Source organism: Cetorhinus maximus, chromosome 10 (genome assembly GCF_964194155.1).
Source record: "Cetorhinus maximus chromosome 10, sCetMax3.hap1.1, whole genome shotgun sequence".
NCBI lineage: Eukaryota > Metazoa > Chordata > Chondrichthyes > Lamniformes > Cetorhinidae > Cetorhinus > Cetorhinus maximus.
The window spans coordinates 106,882,939-106,908,748 of NC_135888.1; the positions used below are offsets into that span (position 1 = coordinate 106,882,939).

General features: G+C 39.8%; 1 protein-coding gene and 1 long non-coding RNA gene across 2 annotated transcripts; both read right to left on the reverse strand.

Annotated features, from left to right (window-relative positions):
* Positions 1–1,786: 1,786 nt before the first annotated feature.
* On the reverse strand, positions 1,787–25,381 carry ube2b (ubiquitin-conjugating enzyme E2B (RAD6 homolog)). The gene is made up of 6 exons (XM_078550951.1): positions 25,163–25,381; positions 20,571–20,651; positions 17,219–17,244; positions 15,630–15,719; positions 11,989–12,077; positions 1,787–4,545 (listed from the first exon to the last, which is right to left on the reverse strand). The coding sequence occupies exons 1-6, from the start codon at positions 25,204–25,206 to the stop codon at positions 4,417–4,419; spliced, it is 459 nt and encodes a 152-aa protein (XP_078407077.1). The 5' UTR covers positions 25,207–25,381; the 3' UTR covers positions 1,787–4,416.
* LOC144685925 (uncharacterized) lies at positions 6,774–11,977 on the reverse strand. Its single transcript, XR_013577814.1, has 2 exons — positions 9,647–11,977; positions 6,774–8,500 (listed from the first exon to the last, which is right to left on the reverse strand). It is a non-coding gene; the product is annotated as an uncharacterized LOC144685925 (long non-coding RNA).
* Positions 25,382–25,810: the final 429 nt, after the last annotated feature.

Below are 25,810 nucleotides of genomic sequence, written 5' to 3' on the forward strand. Positions count from 1 at the left end.
TCAAAATTCATTTTTATTTTTTATCCACTTTTAGTTTTATTGTTTTATCCCCCTTTTTATCCTATTTTCAATCTTTTTCCCTCACCCCGCCCCCACAAGGGCCACCTGTTACTTGTTCACGTTTTTCGTTTGAGTGCTTACCCTTGATCTACTATTATCACATTCTGCTTTATCTTTGCCACTATCAGCACCTTTTTTTTTTGCCCTTTCCACCACCATCAACAATCCCCTTGTCCTTTTGTTCATGCCATCTTTGTCAATCTCTCCTTTGCCCCCACCTATTGCCAGCCTTCTATCCAGCTTCACCTGCTCCACACCCCCCCTTAAAACAATATAAATTTCATCACATTTCTACTTCTCTGTTGCTCTGAAGAAGGGTTGTTATGTACTCGAAACGTCAACTCTGCTTCTCTCTCCACAGGAGCTATCAGGCCGGCTGAGCTTTTCCAACATTTTCTGTTTTTGTTTCAGCACGTTTCTTTGATTGTGCGCAATAGGCAGAATGTATTCAACCAGCCCTCGCTTGCAAAACCCAAAACAAAATGTCGACTGTTAAATGCGAGTTTGGACGGTGCAGACTTAACTTGGTGTGGACCTAACAGAAAATCCCACTTGAAGATAACTCAAAACACGCAGAATATAGTGAAGCCAGTGTGCAGGGTGGGAAAGTCTCGAGTGGGATACCTCGGGGCTCAACAATGAGACCATAACTAATTCTAATTTACATAAATGACCCCAGTACAAATTCAGATGATACTAAACAAGGAGGGAAGTGAAACTGGAAGAATCTCACTACGCAAAGAATTGACAAGGCATTAAAATTGGCAGAAATGTAATGTTCTACATACAGAGAGAAAAACAAAGATGGCACACCTACTCCAAGAATGGTCTTGAACTAGCTATGGACGAAGCTGAAAGAGACCTAGGAATCTTAGAAGACTTAATACTTAATAGATCTAACAAATTCTGAGTAATAATGGTTGAGGGAGATTCAATTGTGGCTTTGAAAAAGGAAGTGGATAATTATCTGAAGAGAAAAAAAATGCACCAATACAGAGAAAAGGCAGATAAGTGGGACTAGCTGAGTAACTCTTAGAGAGAGCTGGCACAGACATAATGGGCCAAAAGGCCTCCATCTGTGCTGTAACCATTCTATAATTCTAAAGTCAACAAGATGTTGAATTAAATTGCTAAAAACAGGGAAATGCAAATCAGTGGAGGTAATGATCAACTTCATGTTGTGGTCAGACTATACCTTGATTATTAGATGGTCTTCTGGTCACCAGGAAACGAGAGAGGCATTCAAGTGGAAAGAATCATAAGGTTACTCCCGTTGTTAGGAGAAAAGATTGGAGAAATTGGGCTTTTCAACCTGGAAACAAGACAATCAACAGGTGATCTCAGAAGGATAAAAGATGGTTGAGTATAGAAAAAAGCTTAACCCGGTATATTACTTCAAACTGCAAGAGTAGACCTTGGGGACATGTTCAGACAACAGAAAGATACTTTTAGGATTGGTGCCAGGAAATCTTTCTTTCCACAGGGTGATCAATGTGTAGAATAAATAGCCAGATAGAGTAGCTGAACAATAAACCCGGGGATCATTTAAGAAACAATTGGTTACACCACCAGGTTGATGTTAGGATCCCTTTAGATGGATGAATCAAGACAGCAAAATTGCATTCCGCAGTTGGAATTATTCTGTAAATACATTTTTGCATTCGTTGATAGTGAACAGCAATTACAAGGCAATATAAAATTCCTTACTATATATTTTCAAAAGCACTTATATTCTCAAAGTAAAGCTTTTATTTAAAAAAATCTGAAAAAAAAGTGTTTGCATCAATACATATTGTACAACATACAAGCATCATGAAACTGCGGAGCCCAGAGGGCTACCAACGTTCTCGCCTGTGTTACCTTACAAAAATGGAACACAAGCCCATCAAATGCTCAATTGTTTTCCAAGCCCCAAAGAGGGAGATAAGAGTAAAAACAAGGCAAAAAAAAAAAAACACTACCTTGGCAAACATCACATAGTTGATATCATTAATCACTTTTTGTATAAAACACTGTTACATTAAGTGAATTAATCATATATTTTTCTTCAGCAAAATAGATGGCAACCAGTTACTACTTTTGAATTACTTGAACAGAATCATAAATACATTTCCGTCACTGACTTCCTTATAAAAAGCACTGTAGAATAGGATACAAAAATGGTTGATGCACCTTAAAGGGAGCTAAGTTTTAAAAGAAAAAAAATACATCTTTACAAAACAAGGAATAAAAGAAATCCTTTGTACAGCATTAACAGAGATAATTAATTTTCACAAACCACAGCAGAAAATCTAACCATTTGTAAAACATTACAACATTCCAATAGAAACACAATGGGCAATTACAGTAAAGTTAATTACAGCAAAAGAAGAAAAAAGTTAAATTATTTTCACACACATGCATCACTAAACCAAAGCTCCTCAAAGGGATTGATCCTCACCTGAACTACCAACCTCACCATGGTGACCCCTAGTCATGGTAAGGCCTGAAACTATTCCCTCCTGGAAAATAAACAAAACTGTGGGTGCTTCCTGCCAAGCGTTTACCAATAAAGAATAGATGCTCTTAATCTCCTGGGTAAGAAAGCGTAGCTGACTTTCCTTGAAGTTTGGCTGCCTGTCAGGAAAACCACCCACCATTATTGCAGGGAAAAATTCTGTACTAGCATGGCACAACAGGCATTCATGAAGATGTTTACAAGCTAATTGGTTGTACTATCCCAATATTTGGGGCAGGGATGGGGGGAGGGGGAAGCTGTGCATACTCTATACAAGAAATTTTCCATTCAAATTTAGAAATATTTGAGGGTTTCTTTTTGGTCTAAATAGTTCTGCAGATCTGAAAGAAGGTAGCATCTTAAAATGAAACTCTTAGCTTTACACAGAATATCCCCAAGCACAAAGCATAATCTTTTGTTTAGCACAGGCAAGAGCACCAAAGTTGTCCCCCATTTACAGTAGCTAATCAGAAAATGAAGATATCAAGAGGATACTGAACATTTACAACAGTACAGATAATAAGGATTATTGTTCCTTTCAAAAAGATTTGATTTTTGCTCTCTGGCGTACAGGATGCCCGTTACCAATTGATTTAAAAAATGAGGTATTTAAATTAAAAACCTCACTTAAATGGGCATCAGATGAGATCAGCTTTGGCTGTGAAGCTTTTACATTCACTGCCCATCCCAACTTGCATGAAAAAATGGACACTTGCTTTGACAGTACCTGTGGGATCTTCCAGAAATGAATCTCTCGATGGAAAAAGTGAATAATTTGAAAGGGAGAGAATTTTTTTGGCTGGAACAGATTGTCTGGTGTGATAAATGATTTGAAAATCTTCCCCAAATGAAGTAATTGATGCTTGGAAGCTGACATGCATATCAAATATATGCAGTCTTCTAATTTTCCTTGGTGCATTCATGAATTTAGCTGTGCAGAGCATTTACAAATGAGAGATATATCAAAGTGCAGGTAGGCATTAGTCATCCATAGCAGGCACAAAGCGACAAATTATTACAGTTGTGTGCGCACCCATATAATAGAAGCACCTGCCCTTTGCCTGGTTTACACATTCAAGCTTTCTCTTATTTATCTACATGACAAAGTGCTGGCTGTAAACACAGCTGCTTCCAGTCACATTGTGCCAATCAGATTTGACAGATGGTACAGTTGTCCCATGTGATAAAATAAAGACATCCCCTCCAACCACCCTCAAAATAAAATGCAAGATAATGTGGAAAAGTATCCTCCCATTGAGATCTAGTTCAGCACAGTTATATTGCAAAATTGTATGAAAAGAAAAAGCCAGCTTATTACCAATCTAGAGTGAGACATGCTGTAAAAAGCAACTCTCCATTAAACCAACGTCACAACAAGGTTGGTCGCTGTTGCTAAGCAAATTACATTGTAATTGCCCTCCTCTTCAAATGTACTTCAGGTGTTGCAACTGGTGATCAGGACACCAGTATATATTGTTGAACTAGAAATTTAATGGATCTCAAAACCAAGATTTGCCTCAATTCCAATCAGATTTTGCTGTTAGCAATTCAACACTTCACTCTCACTCACATCAGTAAGGTGCTAATACACTGGTTAATGTCAAGTTGGGTCAGTGATGAAGCCGAAACAAGGATAGAGACCATACAGTGTACGAGTTTATCAAATACTGCTTACAAATTCACATCATGCAACACAAAAGAACCCTTTAACAGCACAAATGATAAAGGGTTAAAATTCTTTAAGAATGTCAGCAAAGAACGTATGCAGACTCTTCCGCCAGTCTTATGACACTTTGTTTGCATTTACTCAGGTAAAATAATGCATTGGGCAGTTGACAGAGGATTGTTGTTGCTGTAGGTTAGCAGTCACTCCAGCTCTGCTCTACAATAGCTGATACCCTCTTCTCATATTCCCGTTTGTTTTCTTGGTAAAGCTGTGCAGCCTGGCTATTTGCTGGACTATTTGGGTTTGGTTCATCAAGTAGGGACTAGACAAGAAGAGCAAACAGTTAGTGTTAGAGTTGGGCATTTCACTCCATATCACTCATTCTGATTTTCTTTAAGCTTTTCTAACATAGTAAATAAAGCTTAATTAAAAAGAAAGCTTCCCCCCACTCTGAACAATTAGGTGTGCTATGTCAATCTACAGCTAAATCAGTGGGCATCTGATTTTCTTCCAGAGCTTTGCTAATAAGAATTTGGGACCAGTTGCTACATGATCCATGACAAGGTCACAGGTGATTTTTCCTCTCACGTTCACTGTGCATTTAGTATTGACTCTGGCTGAGTTCAGATTAGAATGTCATGTCGACAATCTTCGACACAGGCCCATTATGTTGGCACATAAATTAGGGAGAGAATTAATTTTTACCAAAAGGTGGAGAATGTCAGTGACGGGTAAAGAATCATTTCTATTTACTTTGATGGAATTATACTGCAAATAGAAATATTCAAATTAGTCAAGTAGGATATGATAACTGGGATTACCATAGCTCCCTTTACTCTGTCTTAATGAAGTATGACAAAATAAGGAATTACTGTATATTTTCTTAAAAAACAGCTAAGATTAGAATCAAAGCTGCTCTTCTGTCATCAGTGGCAAAATCTGAGAGCCTCCGGTGAAATGTAGCACAAACTAAAAGAAGAGTAAAGTTTCAACAGTTTTGCTTTCACAATCTATCTTAACCCCAAACTCTGAAAAGCACACTCTAATGCACCATCCTAGTAGTGAGTTTGAATTGACAGTTGGACCCTGGGCAGTTTCATACAGGCTGAGCCTGCCAAAAACTGTTTTCATTTAAAACTGGTGAAATAGGGGGGAAAAAAAATGGAGCAGGGCAAAAAAATTAAATCAAACCAGTCTAGCTGAATGTGAGAGCCCTTCCTGCTAACCAACTAGATCGTATTCAAGTTTTTCCATTTCTTCATTTGCTAAATTTGTTTAGATCATCAGTCTCAATTTTGTTCTTGAATTTTTTTTAAAAAGTCATGTGATTAGAACAGAAGCACAATAGATCAAAATTCATCCTTTACTGCTGATTGTTTTAAGGAAAAGTACATTTATCTATCAAGAAAAATAGTTTGGGACAATCTTAGCTAGGTTCCTAATGGGTATTGGATTCCACACACCAAAACTAATTATCAAATGCACAATTCCAGTGACTTAACAAAAGAACTTGAATTTATAAAATGCCTTTGACAATCTCAGGATGTCAAAGTGCTTCACAATCAATTAATACTTCTGCAACGTAGGAAATGCTGGAGCCAGTGTGTGTGCAAAATAGCAAACATTTTCATTATTTTTATTTGTTCATGGTATGTGGATGTTGCTGGCAATGGCAGTGTCTATTGTCCATCCCTGATTGCTATCAAGGTGGTGGTGGTGGTGAGCCCCCTTCTTGAACCACTGCTGTCTATGTGGAGTAAGTACATCCATAATGCTGTTAGGGAGTTCCAGGATTTTGACCCAGAGACAGTGAAGGAATGGCAATATAGTTCCAAGTAAGGATGTTTTGTGGATTGGAGGAGAACTTGCTGGTGTTCCCATGCACCTGCTGCCCTTATCCTTCTAGGTGATAAGAGGTTGTGGGTTTGGAAGATGCTGTCTAAGGAGCCTTGGTGAGTTGCTGCAGTGCATCTTATAGATGGTACACACTGCTGCCTTTGTGCTTTGGTGGTGGAGACAGTGATATTTATGCTGATCAATGGGAGGCTGATGAAGCAAGCTGCTTTGTTCTGGATGGTGCCAAGCTTCTTGAGTGTTGTTGGAATGGCACTCATCCAGGTAAGTGGAGTTTTCCATCGCATTCCTGACTTGTACCTTGTAGTTGGTGGACAGGCTTTGGGAAGTCAGAAGGGGAGTTACTGGCAACAGAATTCACAGTCTCTGTTCTAGTTCAGTTAAGCTCCTGGTCAATGGTGACCCCAGAATGTTGATGGTGGGGGAATTCAGTGATGGCAATACCAGTGAATGTCAAGGGCAGATGGTTAGGTTCTCTCTTGTTGGAATGGTCATTGCCTGGTCCTTGTGTGGTGCAAATCTTACTGGCCACTTATCAACCTCAGTCTAAATGTTGACCAGGGGGAAAATTGATAAGGGGGGGAGAAGACAGCTCTTCCTGAGGCTAAGTGCTGTCTCAGGGAGATTGGCTTCGATTTAAAATTTGTAATACAAATGATAAAAAAATTTCCCTGACATGTGATACTGTCACATAAGTTGGGACATGTCCATAACTTTTATTGAAACCTTTAATAAAAATTTAAATACTCTCTTGAAACCTCATCCTGCCCATGGATGAGGTTTCATGCTTTCTCCGAAGCCCGCCAGGGCTCCTGGCCTGCCCGCCAACCTTAAGGTTGGACGGGCAGATCCATTAATGACCTTAATTAGTTTTTCAATGGCCTCAATAGGCTGTTGACAGGTCGGCGGGTGCGTAGCTGACTCAGCCGCGCCCTGCCGACTTGAAAACGGAAATGATGCAGGGTGATGTCAGGAGTTCCACTCGATGTCATCCTGCGTCATTTTACACATTGGGGAGCAGGCCCCGCCCCCGCTTGCCAACTGGAAGATCTTGCCCCAGGTCTTTCTGCATGTGCACACGGACTACTTCAGTATCTGAGGTATCTGAGTGGTACTGAGCACCAAACATGAAACATTGGGTTCATTTGCTTTTGGGTATGAACCGAAATGAAGTAATTAAGCTCAACTAACTGGCATTTAGAAGTTGGGAAAATTATTTTTGTTGCAGTTGCAATAAAAGATTAGTCATTCTAAGTTACATGAACACAGTGTCTAGATTGTGACATGGAATTGTCATATAACAATTGGCACTTCTGAGTTCATCAGACATAACAGGGAATCAACTTAAACAAATGTGTGCTGGCAATGATAGCCTTACCTGCCGGGATCACATCTTAGGATACTATGAAACCACAATTTTTCAACAAATACGATGGTACTTCAGCGGTATTTCCGATATGCCTTCCCATCAGTAACAAATATCCATTAAAAAGGCCTGGCAAAATGTATTCCAGGCGCGCAAGCCAACCAGACAAAAACTGCTTTTACATAACACACAGGCAGTCCAAATACAAGCAGCTGTGCATTCGCATTGAGCACCAGTCAGTGAAAGGTGGAGCCACAGAAATGTTCAAACTCCAATCACCTGACTATAAGTAACTGACTAATCAGGCCCTTTCCATCCTTAATGCAAAATGTGCTGGATCAAAGACAAATTAATTAATAGAAACTTCAAATACTATAATACACAATTGGCCCATCTTAGTCAAGATTATTGCTGCATCTGCCAAGTATATATTTCACTGCTAATGACTAGTGAATCCAATTATGATTGCATAAAACATGAGTTAAGAAGCCATGCCAGGCGCTGATATAATAGTAGCATACAGTACTATATCTTATATTTTAAAAATCTGTAGAGGTACAAACATTTAATCATTCAACTATCCAGGGATGAGGGATTACAGTTACATTAGACTGTAGAAGCTGGTGTTCTTCTCCTTAAAATCAGGAAAGGTTAAGTGGAGAATTGATAGCAGTGCTTAAAATCAACAAGTGTTTGGATAGATAAAGAGAAACTGTTCCCAAGGATACAGATTTAAGGTGATTGACAGAAGAACAGAAGCAACATGACAAAAACACATTTTTTCCACGTAAGGAATGATTAGGATCTGGAATAAACTGCCTGATAGGGTGTTGGATACAGATTCAATAGTAGCCTTCAAAATGAAATGAGGTAAATACTTAGGAGAAAAATTGCAGGGATATAGGGAAAGAACAGCCCCACTTCTGACCTTATGATGGAGTGAAGGTCAATAATGAAACAGTTGAAGATGGTTGGGGCTAGACACTATCCCAAGAAATTCCTGCAGCAATATCCTGGGCTGAGATGACTGACCTCCAATAATCACAACCATCTTCCTCTGTCCCAGGTATGGTTAGAACCACAGAACACTACAGCACAGAAAACAGGCCATTCGGCCCTTCTAGTCTGTGCCGAAATATTATTCTGCTAGTCCCATTGACCTGCACCTAATCCATAACCTTCCAGACCTCTCCCATCCACGTATCTATCTAATTTATTCTTAAAACTTAAGAGTGAGCCTGCATTTACCACGTCAGATGGTAGCTCCTTCCACACTCTCACCACTCTCCGAGTGAAGAAGTTCCCCCTAATGTTCCCCCTAAACCTTTCCCCTTTCACCCCAAAGCCATGCCCTCTCGTGTTTATTTCTCCTAATCTAAGTGGAAAGAGCCTACTCGCATCTACTCTGTCTATACCCCTCACAATTTTGTAAACTTCTATCAAATCTCCCCTCATTCTTCTACGCTCCAAGGAATAAAGTCCTAACCTGTTAAATCTTTCCCTGTAACTCAACTCCTTAAGACCCGGCAACATCCTAGTAAATCTTCTCTGCACTCTCTCAATCTCACTGATATCCTTCCTGTAGTTAGGCGACCAGAAATGCACACAATACTCCAAAGTTGGCCTCACCAATGTCTTATACAACCTCATCATAACATCCCAACTCCTATACTCAATACTTAGATTTATGAAGGCCAGTATGCCAAAAGCTTTCTTTACAACCTTGTCTACCTGTGACGCCACTTTCAGGGAATTATGTATCTGAACTCCCAGATCCCTTTGTTCCTCCGCACTCCTCAGTGCCCTACCATTTACTGTGTATGTCCTACCTTGGTTTGACCTTCCAAAATGTAACACCTCACTTTTCCGCATTAAATTCCATCTGCCATTTTCTGGCCCATTTTTCCAGTTGGTCCAGATCTCTCTGCAAGCTTTGAAAGCCTTCCTCGCTGTCCACAACGCCTCCAATCTTAGTGTCATCAGCAAACTTGCTGATCCAATTCACCACATTATCATCCAAATCATTGATATAGACAACAAACAACAATGGTCCCAGTACAGATCCCTGAGACACACCACTACTCACAGACCTCCAGTCTGAGAAGCAATCATCCACTACCACTCTCTGTCTTCTCCCACACAGCCAATTTCGAATCCAGTTTACAACCTCTCCATGGATACCAAGTGTCTGAACCTTCTGAACTAACCTCCCATGTGGTTCTAGCCAGTGGAGAGTTTCCATCATATTGTCATTGACTTTAATTTTACTAGGGCTCTTTGATGCCACACTTCCAAATGCTTTTTTGATTTCAAGGCAAGTCACTCTAATCTCATCTTTGTCCAGCCTTTTTGTCCATATTTGGCTGTATTGAGCTCTGGAGCCATGCTGGGTTCTGCCATTGAGGATGGGGTTGTTTGTGGAACTTCCTCCTCCTGTTAATATTTTAATTGCCCACCACCTTCATAACAGAATGTGGCAGAACTTCGATTTGATCTGCTGGTTATGGGACCAATTAGCTCTGATTATATCTTGTTGTTTCTGCTCTTTAGCATGCATGTAGTCCTGTGTTGTAGCTTCACCAGGTTGCCCACCTCATTTTTAGTATGCCTGGCCCTGCTCCTGGCATGCTCTCCCAGACTCCTCATTGAAACAGGGTTGGCCCCCAGGCTTGATGGTAACGGTAGAGTGATGGATATGCTGTATCATGAGTTTAGAGATTTTGATATAATACAATTCTGCTGCTGCTGATGGCCCACAGTCCTCATGGATACCCAGTTTTGAGTTAGATTTTGTTCTGAACAAATCCCACTTAACACAGTGATAGTGTCACACAACACAATGGAGATTTTCCTCCGTGTGAAGGCAGGACTTAATCTCCACAAGGACTGTGTGGCAGTCACTGTCAAGGGTAAATGCATCTGCAACAGTTTGATTGGTGAGGATGACACCAAATAGGTTTTTGCTTTGTGCTGGTTCTCTCAATATCTGCTGCAGGCCCAGTCTGGCAGATTGTTCTTCAGGACTCAGCCAGTTTGGTAAGTGGTGGTGCTTCTGAGCCACTCTTGATGATGAACATTGAAGTCCCCCACCTAGAGTACTTTCCATTCCCTTGCTTCTTCCAAGTACTGTTCAACATGAAGGAGCAAAGATTCATCAGTTGAAGGAAGAGGTAGGTGGTAATCGCAGAATGTTTCCTTACCCTTGTTTGACCTGATGCCATGAGATTTCATGGGGTCCAGGCTCAATGTGAAGATTGCCATGGCCACTCCCTCCTGACTCCATACTACTGTGCCACCACTTCTGGTGGTCAGTCTGTCCTGTCAACTGGCATCCCTACCCAAGGATGGTGATAGAGGAGACAGGAATATTGGCAATGGGAAACTTTCAAACCGAGGAATAACATACAAAACTAATTTTCCTTAGTTAGAAGCAAGGCTGCAGCAAAAGTTGGAATTTTGGAGATGAATATTTAAAATTGAAGTGAGACTTGGGCATATGACAAATCTAGGGCCAACAGAAAAGAAAAATCAAACAGTATAAAAATAGAAGTAAAAATGAATAGATGGATATGAACAAAGATAGCAAATAAAAACTGAAAGGATTATGACAAAAATAGTTAAAGACTACAGCCAATTAAGAGACAAGAGAGAAAATGGAGAATAAATGAGTACCAATGAGTACCTTGGCTCTGTTTTTATGAAAGGAAAACAACAGTGGAATGAAAGGATACAAGAGGATAAGATGGAGCAACTAGATAGTATAACTATTGGCAAGGAAGTAGTACTGAAAAAAGTAGACGGGACTCAAAAGTGGAAAAGGCACCGGCTCTGATGGCACATAGTCCCAGGATGTTAAGGGGCTCAGAGCAGAGACTGTAAAATTCTCTCATCCTTGGATATTGAGATTGGAATGGGGGCTGCCAATTTAACACCTCTGTTCAAGAGGGAGAAAAGGATAATCAGGTAACTACAGACTAGTCACCCTAACATCAGCAGTGGATAAGCTTCTAGAAGATTAACATCTTAACATATAGAAAGAAATATTCACTTAGAAAGACATTCTCCCTCTTAAAAACTTCCAACATAGATTTATAAATCATGTCTTACATTGTGGTCTTTGGGGGGGATAATGTAGTAATTGATGAAGAGAACGCAACAAATATTATGCATGTGGATTGTCAAAAGACTGCCCTGGAGACTTGTTAATAAAATGAAAGCTGACAGTATTAAAGTGTGTATAGCTCTGTGGATAGAAAGTTGGTTTAAAAGGATGGAAAACAAATTAGTTAATGGACGTCTTTTGGACAGGAGGAAAATAAACAGTGGTGTTTCAAAAAGGTCAGTGTTGGGATCACTGCTCTACATAAAAAGATATTATGTAAATAAAAGCACTTGATATGGATTGCCTATGGGGACAAAAATATAAATTTGCGGATGGCAAGAGAGAACCAAATTAACCATGAAAACGACAGTAAGTGACTTCAGGAACACTATTTAATAGATTGCATAGATAGATCAGATAATGTTTAATGAGAGAAAAATTACCTGAATAGACGTTAAAATTGATGAAACATCATAGGTTGGGCTCCAGCGATTCTGCAAAATGTCTAAACATATGCTGCCATCTGCATAAACTGAAAATAGAAAACACTGCAGGAAATTTTGTTTCTGACAGTAAAAAAAATGTCACTATATGACAACTGCAGCTGGCTTATTGCTTTGGTTTTGGAATATATTGTACGGATAAAATGTTGGTTATTAGCCAGACAGCAACTATAACAAAAATAATAAAAAAGGTAAGAATATAATAGTGCAGGAATAGATCATAGATCCCCTTGAGCCTGCTCCTCTATTCAATACAACCATGGCTAATCTGTGTCAGCTCCACTTTCCGGCCACTCCCCATATCCGTAGATTCCCTTGAGACACAAAAAGCTATTTTTCCTCAACCTTGAGTATACTCTACGATAGAGCATCCACAACAGGTAGACAATTCCATAGAATCAAAATCCTCAGTGATGCAATTTTTCATCACAGTCCTAAATGATCAACTCTTTATCCTGAGACTAGGGAAACTAGAACAAGTGGGTACAAACAGGGGAAACAACCTCTCAGTCTCTACCCTGCCAAGCTCCTTCAGAGTCTTCTACGTTTCAATGAGATCACCTCTCATTCTTCTAATTTCCAAAGAGTTTTGGCCCAAATGACTCAGCCAGTCATTGGACCACCCACTCATTGCAGGAAGCAAGCTAGTGAATGTACAGTGTACCTCCTTCCTTACATATACAGATCAGAATTGAGCACAGTACTCCACTTGTGGTCTCACCAAAGCCTAATGTAATTGTACCAAGACTTCCTTATTCTTGCATTCCAATCTTCTTGCAATAAAGGCCACTGTAACATTTATCTTCCTAATTGCTCGCTGTATCTGCATGCTAGCTTCATGTTCCTTGTACAGGTATAGGCAAGTCTCTCTGAACATCAATATTTACAAATTTCACATCTTTTAAAAATATTCTACTTTTCTATTCACACTTCCCCACATTCTACTCCATCTGTGACTTTTTTGCTCAATCACTTAACTTGTCTATATCTCTTTGTAGCCTCTGTGTCCTCCTCACAGCTTAAATTCACACCTAGCTTTGTAACATCAGCAAACTTGGATACATTACTCTCTGCCCCTTTGTTTGTCATTAATATAGATTGTAAATAGCTGAGGTGCCACTGATTCTTACAGCCCATCACTTGAAAATGCCCCTTTTATCCCTACTCCTTGCTTCCTGTCTGTTAATCCTCCATCCATGCCAACTCTGTGATCCCTTATCTTGCATATTAACCTTTTGAATGGCACCTTATTGAATGTCATTTGGAAATCCAAGTATATTACATTGCCTGACTCCCCTTTATCAACCCTACTGGTTACACCCTCAAAAAATGTAACGATTTTGTCAAAAAATATTTCCCTTTCGTAAAACCATGTTGACCGATCATACTATGATTTTCCAAGTGTATTATTAAGACTTTTAAAATAATGGATTCCAGCATTTTTGCGACAACCGACATCAGGCTAACTGACCATAGTCCCATTTTCTCTCTCCCTCCTTTCTTGAATAATGGAGTTACATTTTCTAGCTTTCAACCCACTCAGACCATTCCAGAATCTATAGAATTTTAGAAAATCATAACCAGTGTACTCACTATCTTTGCAGCTACTTCTTTTAGAACCCTAGAAGTTTGCCATCAGGCCCTGGGGATTTGTCAGCTTTTAGTGTCTTAAGTTTCTCCAATGCTTTTTCTCTACTAATCTTAATTACCTTAAGTTCCTCACTCTTAGTCTTAGTCTGTGGGTACCCTCCATTTCTGGTATGTAACTTGTGTCTTCTACTGTGAAGACAGACACAAAATGTTTGGTCAAGTCTCTGCTATTTCCTCATTGCCCATGATAATTACTCCTGTCTCTGCTTCTAAGAGACCACTGTTTACTTTAGCTACTCTCCTCCTTTTAAATACTTAATAGGTTTAGTATTAGTATGTTTAGGGTTTTGAAAATTGCCACTGACTCTTCTTTCCAAATTCTCTATGAACCAGACCATTAAGGGTGATATTCAAAAACTGCACTGTTGCTTTCTTCCTCACAATATATCATATAACATCAGAATGGGCCATACAGGTTTTATAAATTGATATTTAACTTAGAATCATACTTGCCAAACCACAGTCAGAAAAGGAAACTTCACATTCATTGCATCTGGGGTTCCCAGAGGAAGGTTGACAGCTCTCTCTGTAGAGGATCCCATTAACAGAGATTTAGCCAGAACCTGAAACCTGGATTTTGCAGTCAGCGGTTAAGCAACAGTGCGCATCCACCACTGACTTTAAAGAAAGCTGCCCATAAAAATCTAGCAATCTCTGTGGCATGGATTTCCCCTCTCCTCACAGCAGTTTAAATCTGACACCAAGTCAAGGGGATCTTAAGATGTCCAGCAGCATCAGCAAGCAAGATAAGCAGCCAATCCTATTTAAGTATTCTTACAGACAGCAAATTAGGAAGTTAAAGCACTGAATCGCTTCACTTTTTAAATTTAAACTTTCAGATAGCAAAGTAAATGACGACTGGATTAAGATAGAAGCTAAAATATTATAAACAAAGATGTACAGAATTGTTACAGTGCAGAAGGATCATCGTGTTTGTAATGGCTCACTGAATTAGCAATTCACCTAGTGCCATTCTCCTGCCTTCTCTCAGTAACCCTACACATTCTTCCGTTTACAGATAATAATCTAATTCCCTTTTGAAAGCTTTTATTGAACCTGCCTCCACCACATTCTCAGGTAGTGCATTCTAGACCTTAACCACTCTCTGTGTGGAAAAGTTTTTTTTTAACATATCATTTTTGCTTCTTTTGCCAATTATTTTAAATCTGTCCCCCCCATTTTCAATCATTTTACGACAGGGAACAGTTTCTCCCTATCTACTCTATTCAGGTCCCTCATGATTTTGAATACCTCTATCAAGTCACCTCTTGGCCTTCTCCAAGGAAAACAGATCCAACTTCTCCAATCTATCTTCATAACTGAAGTTCCTCAGCCCTGGAAGCATTCTCGTGAATCATGCATTTAACAAAATATATTTTAAAATATGTGGATTTTCTTTTAATCATAATGGGGAAATCCAACAGTCCACAAATAAAAAAATAGATTTTCAGGCCCAGAGTGTTTAATAGTAACTATGAACTTAGTACACCATTAAAAATCCAATTACACCTCATTCAACAAATGGGTACTTTTTCCAAGAATTTTACAGTGAGATTAACAGCATTCAAAGTGAAAGCGTTCACCAATTCACTGGCTGTTTAGGAATTGCACTCTTGGCGAATTGGTTTCAGTATCCTCCAGATTTGGGGGTGGGTGAGATTCAGGAAACAGAAATAACATCAAGGTTCCCATTCCTAATTATTGTCCAAAGATTCTTACTGGAAATGTGCATAAAGTTGCAGGATCAGATCTGCTATAAACAATTCCTACAGTCAGTTACCTAATTTATACTATCTAGGTTCACATGTGAAGAATGACCAACTGGGCAAGACACCAGAAAGCTATCATGGTACTATATCCCATGATGAGTCAATTACATGTTAATTTTTAAAAATTGAAATATATATTGTAAAAGAATTTTTAACATTTACCATTTGGATGGAACATTTTTGACACAAATCGAACAGTTGGAGGTTTATTAGGATATTCTTCTGTAAATTCTATAACCAATTTGAAAGTACCTATAAACAGAAAATCAAATAGTTCTTTATTGTACATAATATTAGCAAAAAAAGTTATCAAGCAGATAGTAGTCATGAATTATAACCACCAATCTCTCATTCAATCTCCTGGGAAGCTTTACTCAAGAAAAAGCTTTAAGAGTTCGCAATACTCTACAAAATCTCGGAGTAACTATACCTCCTTGCGGCAATACAAAAGAAGCATTTCTGCAATATGAAAGCAGTTGTAAAATTCTATGTATAAGGCAGAGTGATATAACCATTCAAGCATCAATTCCTAAAGCTTCATATGGACCTCTCTTCAAATACGCCTTTCTTCTACCCCACCTTCCAAACTTTTTTGCTTGATGTCCAACTCTCCCCTGCAAAATATTATACAAGAAGCAATTTATGACTGCAACAAGTACAGATTGTCATCTTTGGCTGCTCATCAATTTGAGGGTCACAGCTTCTGCCATCGGTCTTCATGTGACTGAACAAGCCAATTCTCGAGCCACAGGTCTTTGGGCATATGGGGCAGGATGTCCCATGGGGCAGTGGAATCTGCAGTGCAGAATTTGCTTCCTTTTCTTTTATTCTCTGCTGCCACTCTGCCTCATCATTAAGGTGTTGTGACTCAAAGTGTGATGCAGCTTTATGGACAAATCCAATAAGAGAAGAGTTTATCCACCTCTCTTTGACATTCAACGGGATTATCAGTGCTGAATACCGCACCCCCACCCACAAAAACATCCTGTGGGTCCACTCTGTCCAGGACAAAGCAGCTGGCTTGATGGCACCTCACTATCACCTTAAATATGCACCCCCTCCACAAGTGGCATACAGTGATTGCAGTGTGTACCATTTGAGGCTTCATCAACAGCACCACCTAAACCCATGACCTCTACTATCTAAAAGAACAAAGGCAGCAGGCCCACGGGAACACCATCACCAGCAAGTTCCTCTCGAAGACACACAACGGCCTGGTTTAGAAATATATTGTTTCTTCACTGTTAGTGGGTTGAAATCCTGGAACTCCCTCCCTAACAGCACTCTGGTGTACCTAGATCTCACAGTCAAGAAAGTGATTCACTACCACCCAAACAATTAGGTACACACAATAAATACTGGTCTACGAGAAATAAGCAGCATTAATATGCACACTATTCTTTTCATGCATGACCACTGGGAACTTATGCATTTTGCTGTGTCAGAGTATTAGAGTCCTTCAATATACTTATTATGCAACATCAGGAGCCAAGTACCTTGTTAAAGAATGTTAAAATCAGTCCAGTGACCCAACATGTAAACAGACCAACACGATATCCAGCAAGACACAGTCCATGCTGCCAATTATGAATACATTTAATTCTCAATTTCAGCTGCACAAGCTACCTGATATGGAATGCCATGTGGAACATAGCAAGTTAATCTTTCTCTCTGCTTTCCCACTATTTCTCCAAATTAATTAACAAAAAAAAGGATTTAGTGGGCTTATTTTGTTCGCAATGCTAACTTACCATCTTCAAAAGGTGTTCCTTCTGGTCTAGAAGCAGAAAAAAGTCAAAAAGTGAAAAAAACAAGCATTAGAAATATTAACACATTAGAAAACAGCACATACCACCTACATTCTGAAGGAGTAGAAAATAATAGTTCAATGGAAGATTTATATAACATTTTTAAAATCAGTGCATTAACATTTTGTCCTTAAATTATGGTTAATTTGCACAATTTTTAAGGCTGCTGTGTGTGAGCAACTGAGTCATCCACAGATTACCTTGACAACAGAGGCTACATCAGCCACGACTATTCTGAAATGGCTCCAAGTCTTGTCCACCAGGAATGATTATAGTTAAAACTTTACTGGAATAAGCTTGCAAATATTCCTCCTCCGTTCTGGGTCTCCAATTGCATTCTTACCAAGATTATTCAAATAAAATGAAAACAGTTGAGCATCCCTTCTCCAAAGGTTCTCAGTTATTTTTGCCCATTTTCCTCCCTCCATTTATAGAACTATTAAGTCATGCTGCTGCACAGAACCATTTATATGGCAGCGATATTACCTTGTCTCAATGCCTATTCGTCATGTGTCAGCCTGAACAGTGAATGTTGTCAGACCATCTAACGAAGTGATTATTACTGCAATGCCTGATTCTTTCTCATCCAATACACACATGCACATTCCCCACCAGGGATCACAGGCTTGTGATCAAGAGCAGCGTACTACAATTAGAACGATGAGTCTGACTGTAGTACCCCAATACAGCCCAGGGATTGAACATGGGACAGTTCCCAGTCCATATGGTTAACTACCTTGAAGTTAATTTACCTACAAGCTTTGAAGATAGCCTTCTATTTTTGTTTCAACTGATTACACTTGCTAATTATCTGGAATTAACAAAAACCAAAAAACATTTACAATAGCTGGTTACTTTAATTTGCATATAACAATCACAGGATCTGTGCAAATTTTAAAACAAGCACAGTACACCTCTCCCATAATTTGTGAATAAATACATCTAGCGATGCAATACAGAACAGGTATTGGCCTGGAATTTGTGACAAGACTAATGGTGAGGCTTTCAGCGCTCAATGTCATAAAGGAAGAAATCGGACATCAACTTCTGGAGTACACACATACACAGTTAACATGGAAATCATGTTGCTATCAGGGGATACCCTACTTATCCACAGCAATATTGGGAGTCCTTGCCAATAGACTTGGCCTCAAAATGACCACAATGGATTGGAAAACTGCAAATTTAACACCACTGTTCAAGAAAGGAGACAGCCATAAAGCAGGACACAATAGGCCAGTTAACATCTGTCATTGGCAAAATGCTACAATTCATTATTAAGGAGGTAGTAGCAGGAAATTTAGAAGAAACATAATACAAAAACATGCTGACTCTGCCTGATTGTAAAAGACTAATTAGAATTCTTTGAGGATATAACAAGTAGAGTGGATGGAGCAGTGTGGGAGAGGTGGGAGAAACCAGTAGATGGGTTTCCAAAAGACATTCAATTAGATACCACGTAAAAGGTTATTGCACAAGAACTCATGCGGTTGGAGGTGATAAATTAGCATAGATAGAGGATTGGCTAACCAACAGGAAACAGTTGGGGTAAACGGGTCACTTTCAGGTTGGCAAACTGTAACTAGTGGAGTACCAAAGGGATCAATGCTGTGGCCTCAACTACTTACAATCTATTGTTAATGATTTGGATGAAGGACCAGACTGTATTGTAGCCAAATTTGCTGATGATACAAAGGTAGGTAAGAAAGTAAGTTGTGAGGAGGATACAAAGAGTCTGCAAAGTAATATAGATACATTAAGTGAGTGGGCAAAAATTTGGCAGATAGAATATAATGTGGCAAAATGTGAGCTTGTTCACTTTGGCAGCAAGAATAGAAAAGCAGAATATTGTTTAAATGGACAGAAACTGCAGAATGCTACAGTACAGGGGGATCTAGCAGTCCTTGTACATGAATCACAAGAAACTAGCATGCAGGTAGAGCAAGTGATTAAGGTGGCAAATGGAACGTTGGCTTTTATTGCAAGGAGAATAGAGTAAAAATGTCTGGAAGTCTTACTACAGCTGTAGGGGGCTTTGATGAGACCACACCTAGAGTATTTTGTACAGTTTTGGTCTCCTTACTTAAGGAGGGATGTGTTTGCACTGGAAGCAGTTCAGAGAAGTTCACTTGGCTGATTCCTGCAATGAAGGGGTTATCTTACAAGGAAAGTTTCAGCAGGTTGGGCCTATATTCATTGGAATTTAGGAGAATTATTTAAACACAAGGTTCTGTGGGGGCTTGACAGAGTAGATGCTGAAAAGAGTTTCCTCTTGTGGGGGATTCTAGAACTAGGGGGCACTGTTTAAAAAAATAAGGGGTCTCCCATTTAAGATGGAGATGAGGAGAAATTTCTTAGAGGTTTGTTAGTCTTTGGAATTCTCTTCCACAGAGAGCAGTGGAGGCTGGGTCACTATATATATATTCAAGGCTCAGTTAGATAACTTTCTTGTCAATCAAAAATCTAAGGGCTATGGGGGGGCAGGCAGGAATGTGGAGTTAAAGCCACAATCAGATCAGTTTGATTTTATGGCAGAACCTGGGCCAAATGGCTGCCTTCTTCTCCTGATGAGCTTTCCCACTAGTTCCACACTAAAAATCACAGACAATGTTAGGGCTATTGCATCGAGGTGTGACTCTTGTGGGTAGGATTGCTGAACTTGGTAGCAAATTATGAGAAGCTGTGTACTGTGGACTTGTATCTACCAAGAAGCCAACTATGGTTCTAAACTCATTTCAGTACAGGCAGCAGGCTCTCACTGCATTAATCTGGGCTATATTTGAACCCAGGTATAAGCAGTGCAATAACCATACATTCACCCACAGCACCACCCTTCCTCAAAATATATTAAGAACTTGAAGTGTCTTGGTACATAATTATCCATTCTTTGTGTATTTATAGATGTAATCTACAAGTATTGCCTTGTTTTGTGCAAGTTCTGTACAATACATGTAAAGCTCTTGAAAATGAAGGATCATTTTCTTTTTGCTGTTGGCTTACTTGCTCCAACCCACTCTACAATAATCACCTAAGTTCCAATTCAAAGGGAACACACGTTAAGTGGTAAAAAGAAGTCAGTGGGTGAATTGACGGAGACAGAGGTTTACCACAAAGCATTTAATGAAACAGTCTCCCTCCCTTCCAATGGTAGCGGGTAAGAGTCAAGTAAGTGGGTGCTTGAGCTCTGTTTGATCTTTCCCAGAGAAACAAAGTTTTTGTTTAGCCCCGTTCCTTAGTCAACACTAAAAGCAAAGCAACATATATCACCTTGATCGACTCTGACTCCATTACTCACCCAAATATAACTGCATTCCAGGACATTATATTATTGTCAGAAGGTGCACCGCTAACACCAGCCGGAGGATCCTCTTGCAGCCTAGTCAGACACAGTACATTTCAAAACACAAACTTAATACTTGTGATTCGTTAATGATAACTTGTAACAAGGCTTAAACAGAATAACGAAAAGAAAATTACTCCACTCAGTGGGTCTTGTTCCATTGTATGAGCCATTATACAGACTTCCAGAGAGCTATGCATGCAACTCGATCAGTCACACCCACTTGAATAAGTATTAGATTCAAAATCACCCATCCACATGTGATTCTCCGATTATAATTGTTTTTTCCTAGATGCAAACTGCGCAATATGATTGTGCCAAAATAGGGAAGGTGGAGCAAAACTTGCTGCCAGGCATGAACGAATTATGCTTAAGACAACCACTTGGGTGGGTGCCATTCAATATTTTCACTCTCCAAAAGCAGATCTCTGAAGATTACAGACTTGCCATGCCCTGCCAACTCCTGAGGCATAACAACTGCCAACCAATGCTGCTCAAAGCCCCTAACATTGCCCCAGATTTTGTTAGTCACAGAGCTAACTACAATTTTGAGCTACCAAAGCTAAAAATTTTAGCTTGCCACATGATTATAAATCTTCCCCACTTCAGTTAAACAACTGATTAGGATGGTTTTCAATAGTTTTCACAAGCCTAGAGTGAAATGAAAACCAACTCGTATGACTTACAGAACTTACTGGAACATCCTTCGTGTTCATAATAGTCCCAAAATAGATTCTAAAACAAGTTATTTTTAGAAAATAGACAGCATAAATAGAGGCTGAACTTAATCACTCATGGGATTAAACGGAATTTAAGAGCTAGTGCCCTCTTTTTAAATAAGCCAAACAAGGCCTTGCTTAGTTGATATCATGTGCTTAATTTATGCTATCTGTAAATGTCACATTTTTAATTGCTTTCACCCAGTTTCACAATAAACGTGTTAGAGTGGAAAGAGCAGGATACAAAAAGTACACGAAACATTATCCAGGCTTTTTTTGTGCTGTAAATGAGTGTATTTGTTTTGTGAATTATGTATGATAGTTAAATCTTCCTCTACACTGCTCCCTTGTCAGAAACTGCATGGGTTAATTGCTGTGCAAGATTCTATATTTACATTGTCTAGTACTTCCAGGTCAGATAAGCCTTTGCCCGAGCATCATACCTTAGCTTGACCTTCAGTGTAAAGGGTCTTCTGCAACAGAGAGATCAAACACAAAAAATACTTGCTCCCCTTCTACTTCAATTATTTCTTCTCTTCCTGGGACATGCAGAAGCTGCTGCCTGGGGCAGGGGACCTTGGTGGCCAGTGGACAGAGTGTAAAGGTCTGCATGGGCCAGTGGTGTTCAAGGACTGATTGGTGATGACTGCTTTCTCAAATTTCCCACTCCTTTGGGGTAATATATAAGTATAGGGTTACTTTCCTATAGTAAAACAGAAATCAGAAGGCCAAAGCAGTTGTTTGGGCATGAACTCACACTTCCCCACCCTACAGAGTTGTACCTAACAAGCTGGTCTGGATTATGGCACTTTCAACAGTCCTATAAAAGAACTGTTAACTAAATCTACAAACAATTGCCCCGCTAATGATTCAATGTGCAGGATCCAATGATGGCTCAATACAAGATACTTTACTGCTGAGCCATAAGGACTAGTAGGTCCCAGGTTCAAATCCCCAGTCAGTGCCAAGTTGAAATGACGATTGGGTAGAGAAAGGGTAACAAGAAAAGAAAGGGGAAAACATGTAATTAAAAATCGGCCAAGGCTCCCACTCTCAATAATTCTACAGTAATACCTGATGGAAGTGCACGTTTGGATATTAGACTGGAGAAGGATCACACTAGTTATCAATATCCTATAGTGTCTGATAGTTTGTAGGCACTCATTATTACAGATGAATTATGGCTAACTGGATGAAGCATCATAACCCAGAGAAAGAGTTAAAGTCTTGGAGAAGAGAGGAAGTTGAAGAGAAGACGATAACAATTTTTATAATGTCAGACAACAATGTGAAATACATAGATTTACAAGAATAACACCTGATTTAGCAGGGGCATCAGAATATAGGACTGACAAGATGATAAAAATTTCTGAGCAATTTCTGTACGTGCCACTGAGTTAAGAGAAAATATGAAACACTTCCTGTTCTATCATCCTTGTGATAAACACAATCCGAGGTTCAGAGGGAAGATAATTTGCTTCTAGTCCTTCAGCACTGCTGCTTAAATTGCCCAGGGAACACATAGCAGAGGTTATGAACTTAATGTCTTGGTGGAGAGAGAAACTACTACTGTAAATCTATGTTTCACCAATTTAAAATTTTCACTCATCTACAAATCACCCAATCTCCATAACAACCTCTGACTTTACATTCACTCGTGTCCGTTGCTAGGCCTCCCTTACATATTCCCCTCCTCTACTCCAATACTGGTGACAGAGCCTTCAGCAAACTTTACCCTACTTGATGGAAGTCCCTCCACTTCATACTGTTTCTCATTGCCTTTAAAAGCCTTTTCAAAATCCTGGTCACCTGACTCTCCCACAAAGGCTTGGTGCCTACTTCTCTCCAGCTGCAACACCCCCCCTTAGCAGAGTATCTAGAGGGTTTTAGCATTGTGTAAATTATATTGCTGTTTTTTCAACAAGTTACACAAGATGCCTTTGCCAATGAGGTGGTTCCAAGATAAAAAGAGCAGTGATGTAAGCAAGGAGCCAGGTTAATCCTCTGTAGTAGGCTGAGTAATCAGATTCCTGGGGCAGGGAGGTTAGTGGTACTCTATCATGCTACTAACAACTGAGCAGACAATCTCATTCAGTAATGAAACCTGCAGCCAAGATACTTTGCACTTGCTTACAGGTGTTGCAAACACCACTGGGCAAGGTGCTGGTAAGCTGCATGGTTTTAATTGCTAATACTCCAAGTGGGGAGGGGACCCAAGCCTGAGCTCTAACATCTCTAGACTGGAGAGGCGAGATGCTGGTGCCCTTTACATTGACCAAACATAAATCTTACAAGAGTGCAGATCTCTTAGTAACTTGATTGGGTGCTGCATGTCAGACACTTGGCTGAAAAGAAAAAAAAACTGTCAAAATCAGTGACTACACTTCAAACATAATTGACTGATTTTGAAGAACTTGGATGTGAACTGAGGATATGAAATTAACTATGTGAATCCAAGTTTTAAAAAAAACTATAGCGAACTTCCCAAAGCTGAAAGTAACAAGTTTCAATGCGTTCTTGCACCAAACGCTGCCTTACCATCAACTGTCATTAACTTGGTCGAGTTTCCCCTTGTAACTTCTGCATAGGAAGAGTAACTTAAATACAGATATTCTAGTTACATCAGTTCACAGGAACAGTGTACCATACAAAAAAAAGATGCACAAAAATACTACATATCCAACCAGAGATTTTTCTTTAAAAAAATCAAAATATTTTTACAAATAGCACACCAAGCTCTAAATTCTATAGGACCAACTAAAAACATAATGTTAATTAGAGATACTTGCACTATGTCCACTTGAACTGTGAAACCATTCAGCAATTCAAATGTTTTATTTTCAAATGTGGCTGAACTAAATAACACTAGAGAGTGAGGTACTGATATCTATGCATTTGGCAGTAGTGTTGCTAGCAACTTGAGTTAGTAAAGTTAAGAATCACATCAAAATTGTACTTGATTAATCAGTGAATACATTATCCAGTGTGGCATTGAGCCAACCTGACCAGCAACATCCCTGGTTCAATGGGCTATGTTAAATGTGCTGATCTCAGCTTAGCCAGCAGTTCAGGCATATTTGGTTTTAAAGAAATAACCTACACTTGTATATCACCTTTAAATGATCTCAGAGTGTCCCAAATCACAACACCCATTTGTCAGTGATCCCTGCTGGAAAGTGCAAGACAGAATTGTGCCCGCACACATTGTCCGCACTCACTCTTGAGGGATGGTAATCTAGACAATGCAACAGAGAGCTGCTGGTATCTGTGGAGCCATTCAAACAGCAGGAGAGAAAATTGGTGGGTGGGAGGAAGAAGAAATGCAGTGCAAATTGTTAAGCATATTTGCCTCTAATAACATAACAATCACAAACTCCATAACAATATTTCTAATCTTTCACCAGTTTAAAAGGAATAACTTGCCAAATCAATATTAAGTACATCTATTTTATTGGCTATTACTCGGAACAAAGGAAATTATAAACTCTCAATTGCTGGTAGGAGCATAACCTTGTGTTTGGTATCCTCTACTGAGGTAGAAAAATAACAAGAGGCAATAAAAGTCAGCAGCATCAGTGCCACTGATGCACACACTCTGCACCTTCCCAGCAGCTGCTGTGCCCTAACCTCTAACAGCGCAGATTCACATTTACTTTTATCGACATCCAGACAGGGCGCATACTGAGGCTGAATAACACCAGAGGCCTGGCTGACATGGCAGTCCCGGCACAGACACCATCCACACCCTGGACACAGAGAGACAGACAGAGCCGAGGCCCCCCGGACACTTTGACAAACTCCCATCCGCGGCCCGATCCTTTTGATCACCTTTTAAAGTCCCTCATCAGCCGCCGCCTCGCCGGAGTGGACATCACGTCGAAAGTTGAACCGCGGCAAAGTCACTAACACGGTTATTGCTTTAAATGTTTCCAGAGTCACAGCGGCCCGCTCGGTTCCGGTTTCGGCCCGATACCGCTCCCCCACCCTAGCCCCGTCCCCGGTTCTCCCCCCCCCTCCACTCCACCCTTCTTTCCGCTCTCAGTAAACAGCAACCACCCCGGACATTCCGGTCGGCATTAACCAATCACCAGCCCCGCACTAACTTCACCAACCAATCACTTTGCCGTTACCGCTACCCTTGTGACCAATCACAGTTCACGATCAGTACACCAATCAAATCTAACCTACGTCTCATTTTATCCAATCATAATTCACCCATTCACTGACGCAAATACAATTCGAACAGGAAAAGGGTATTGTGGCCTAGCCCATTTTCACATGTTGAGGGGGATTCATTTATCTAATGACATTGCATATCACTTGTTCCTGTGTCTTTAGAAGTTGTATTTTCAACCATATTGATAAAATATAATTAGTAATTCTGGTAGGAAATAAATTATTTTCTGTAGAATATCTTTTGATCAGTTACATGGGCGAAAATAGACACTTGCCCCCCCTTACCAAAGATGAAGCCGC

Bases quoted from the DNA above. Each gene is read 5' to 3' on its own strand.
- ube2b (XM_078550951.1), bottom strand. From the start codon at position 25,206: ATGTCCACTCCGGCGAGGCGGCGGCTGATGAGGGACTTTAAAAG. The intron at 20,652-25,162 runs GTGATCAAAAGG...GTGTCTGACTAG, and splicing joins CTGATGAGGGACTTTAAAAG to GCTGCAAGAGGATCCTCCGG. The intron at 12,078-15,629 runs GTAAATGTTAAA...TTCTATTTTCAG, and splicing joins AAAAATGTTCCATCCAAATG to TTTATGCAGATGGCAGCATA.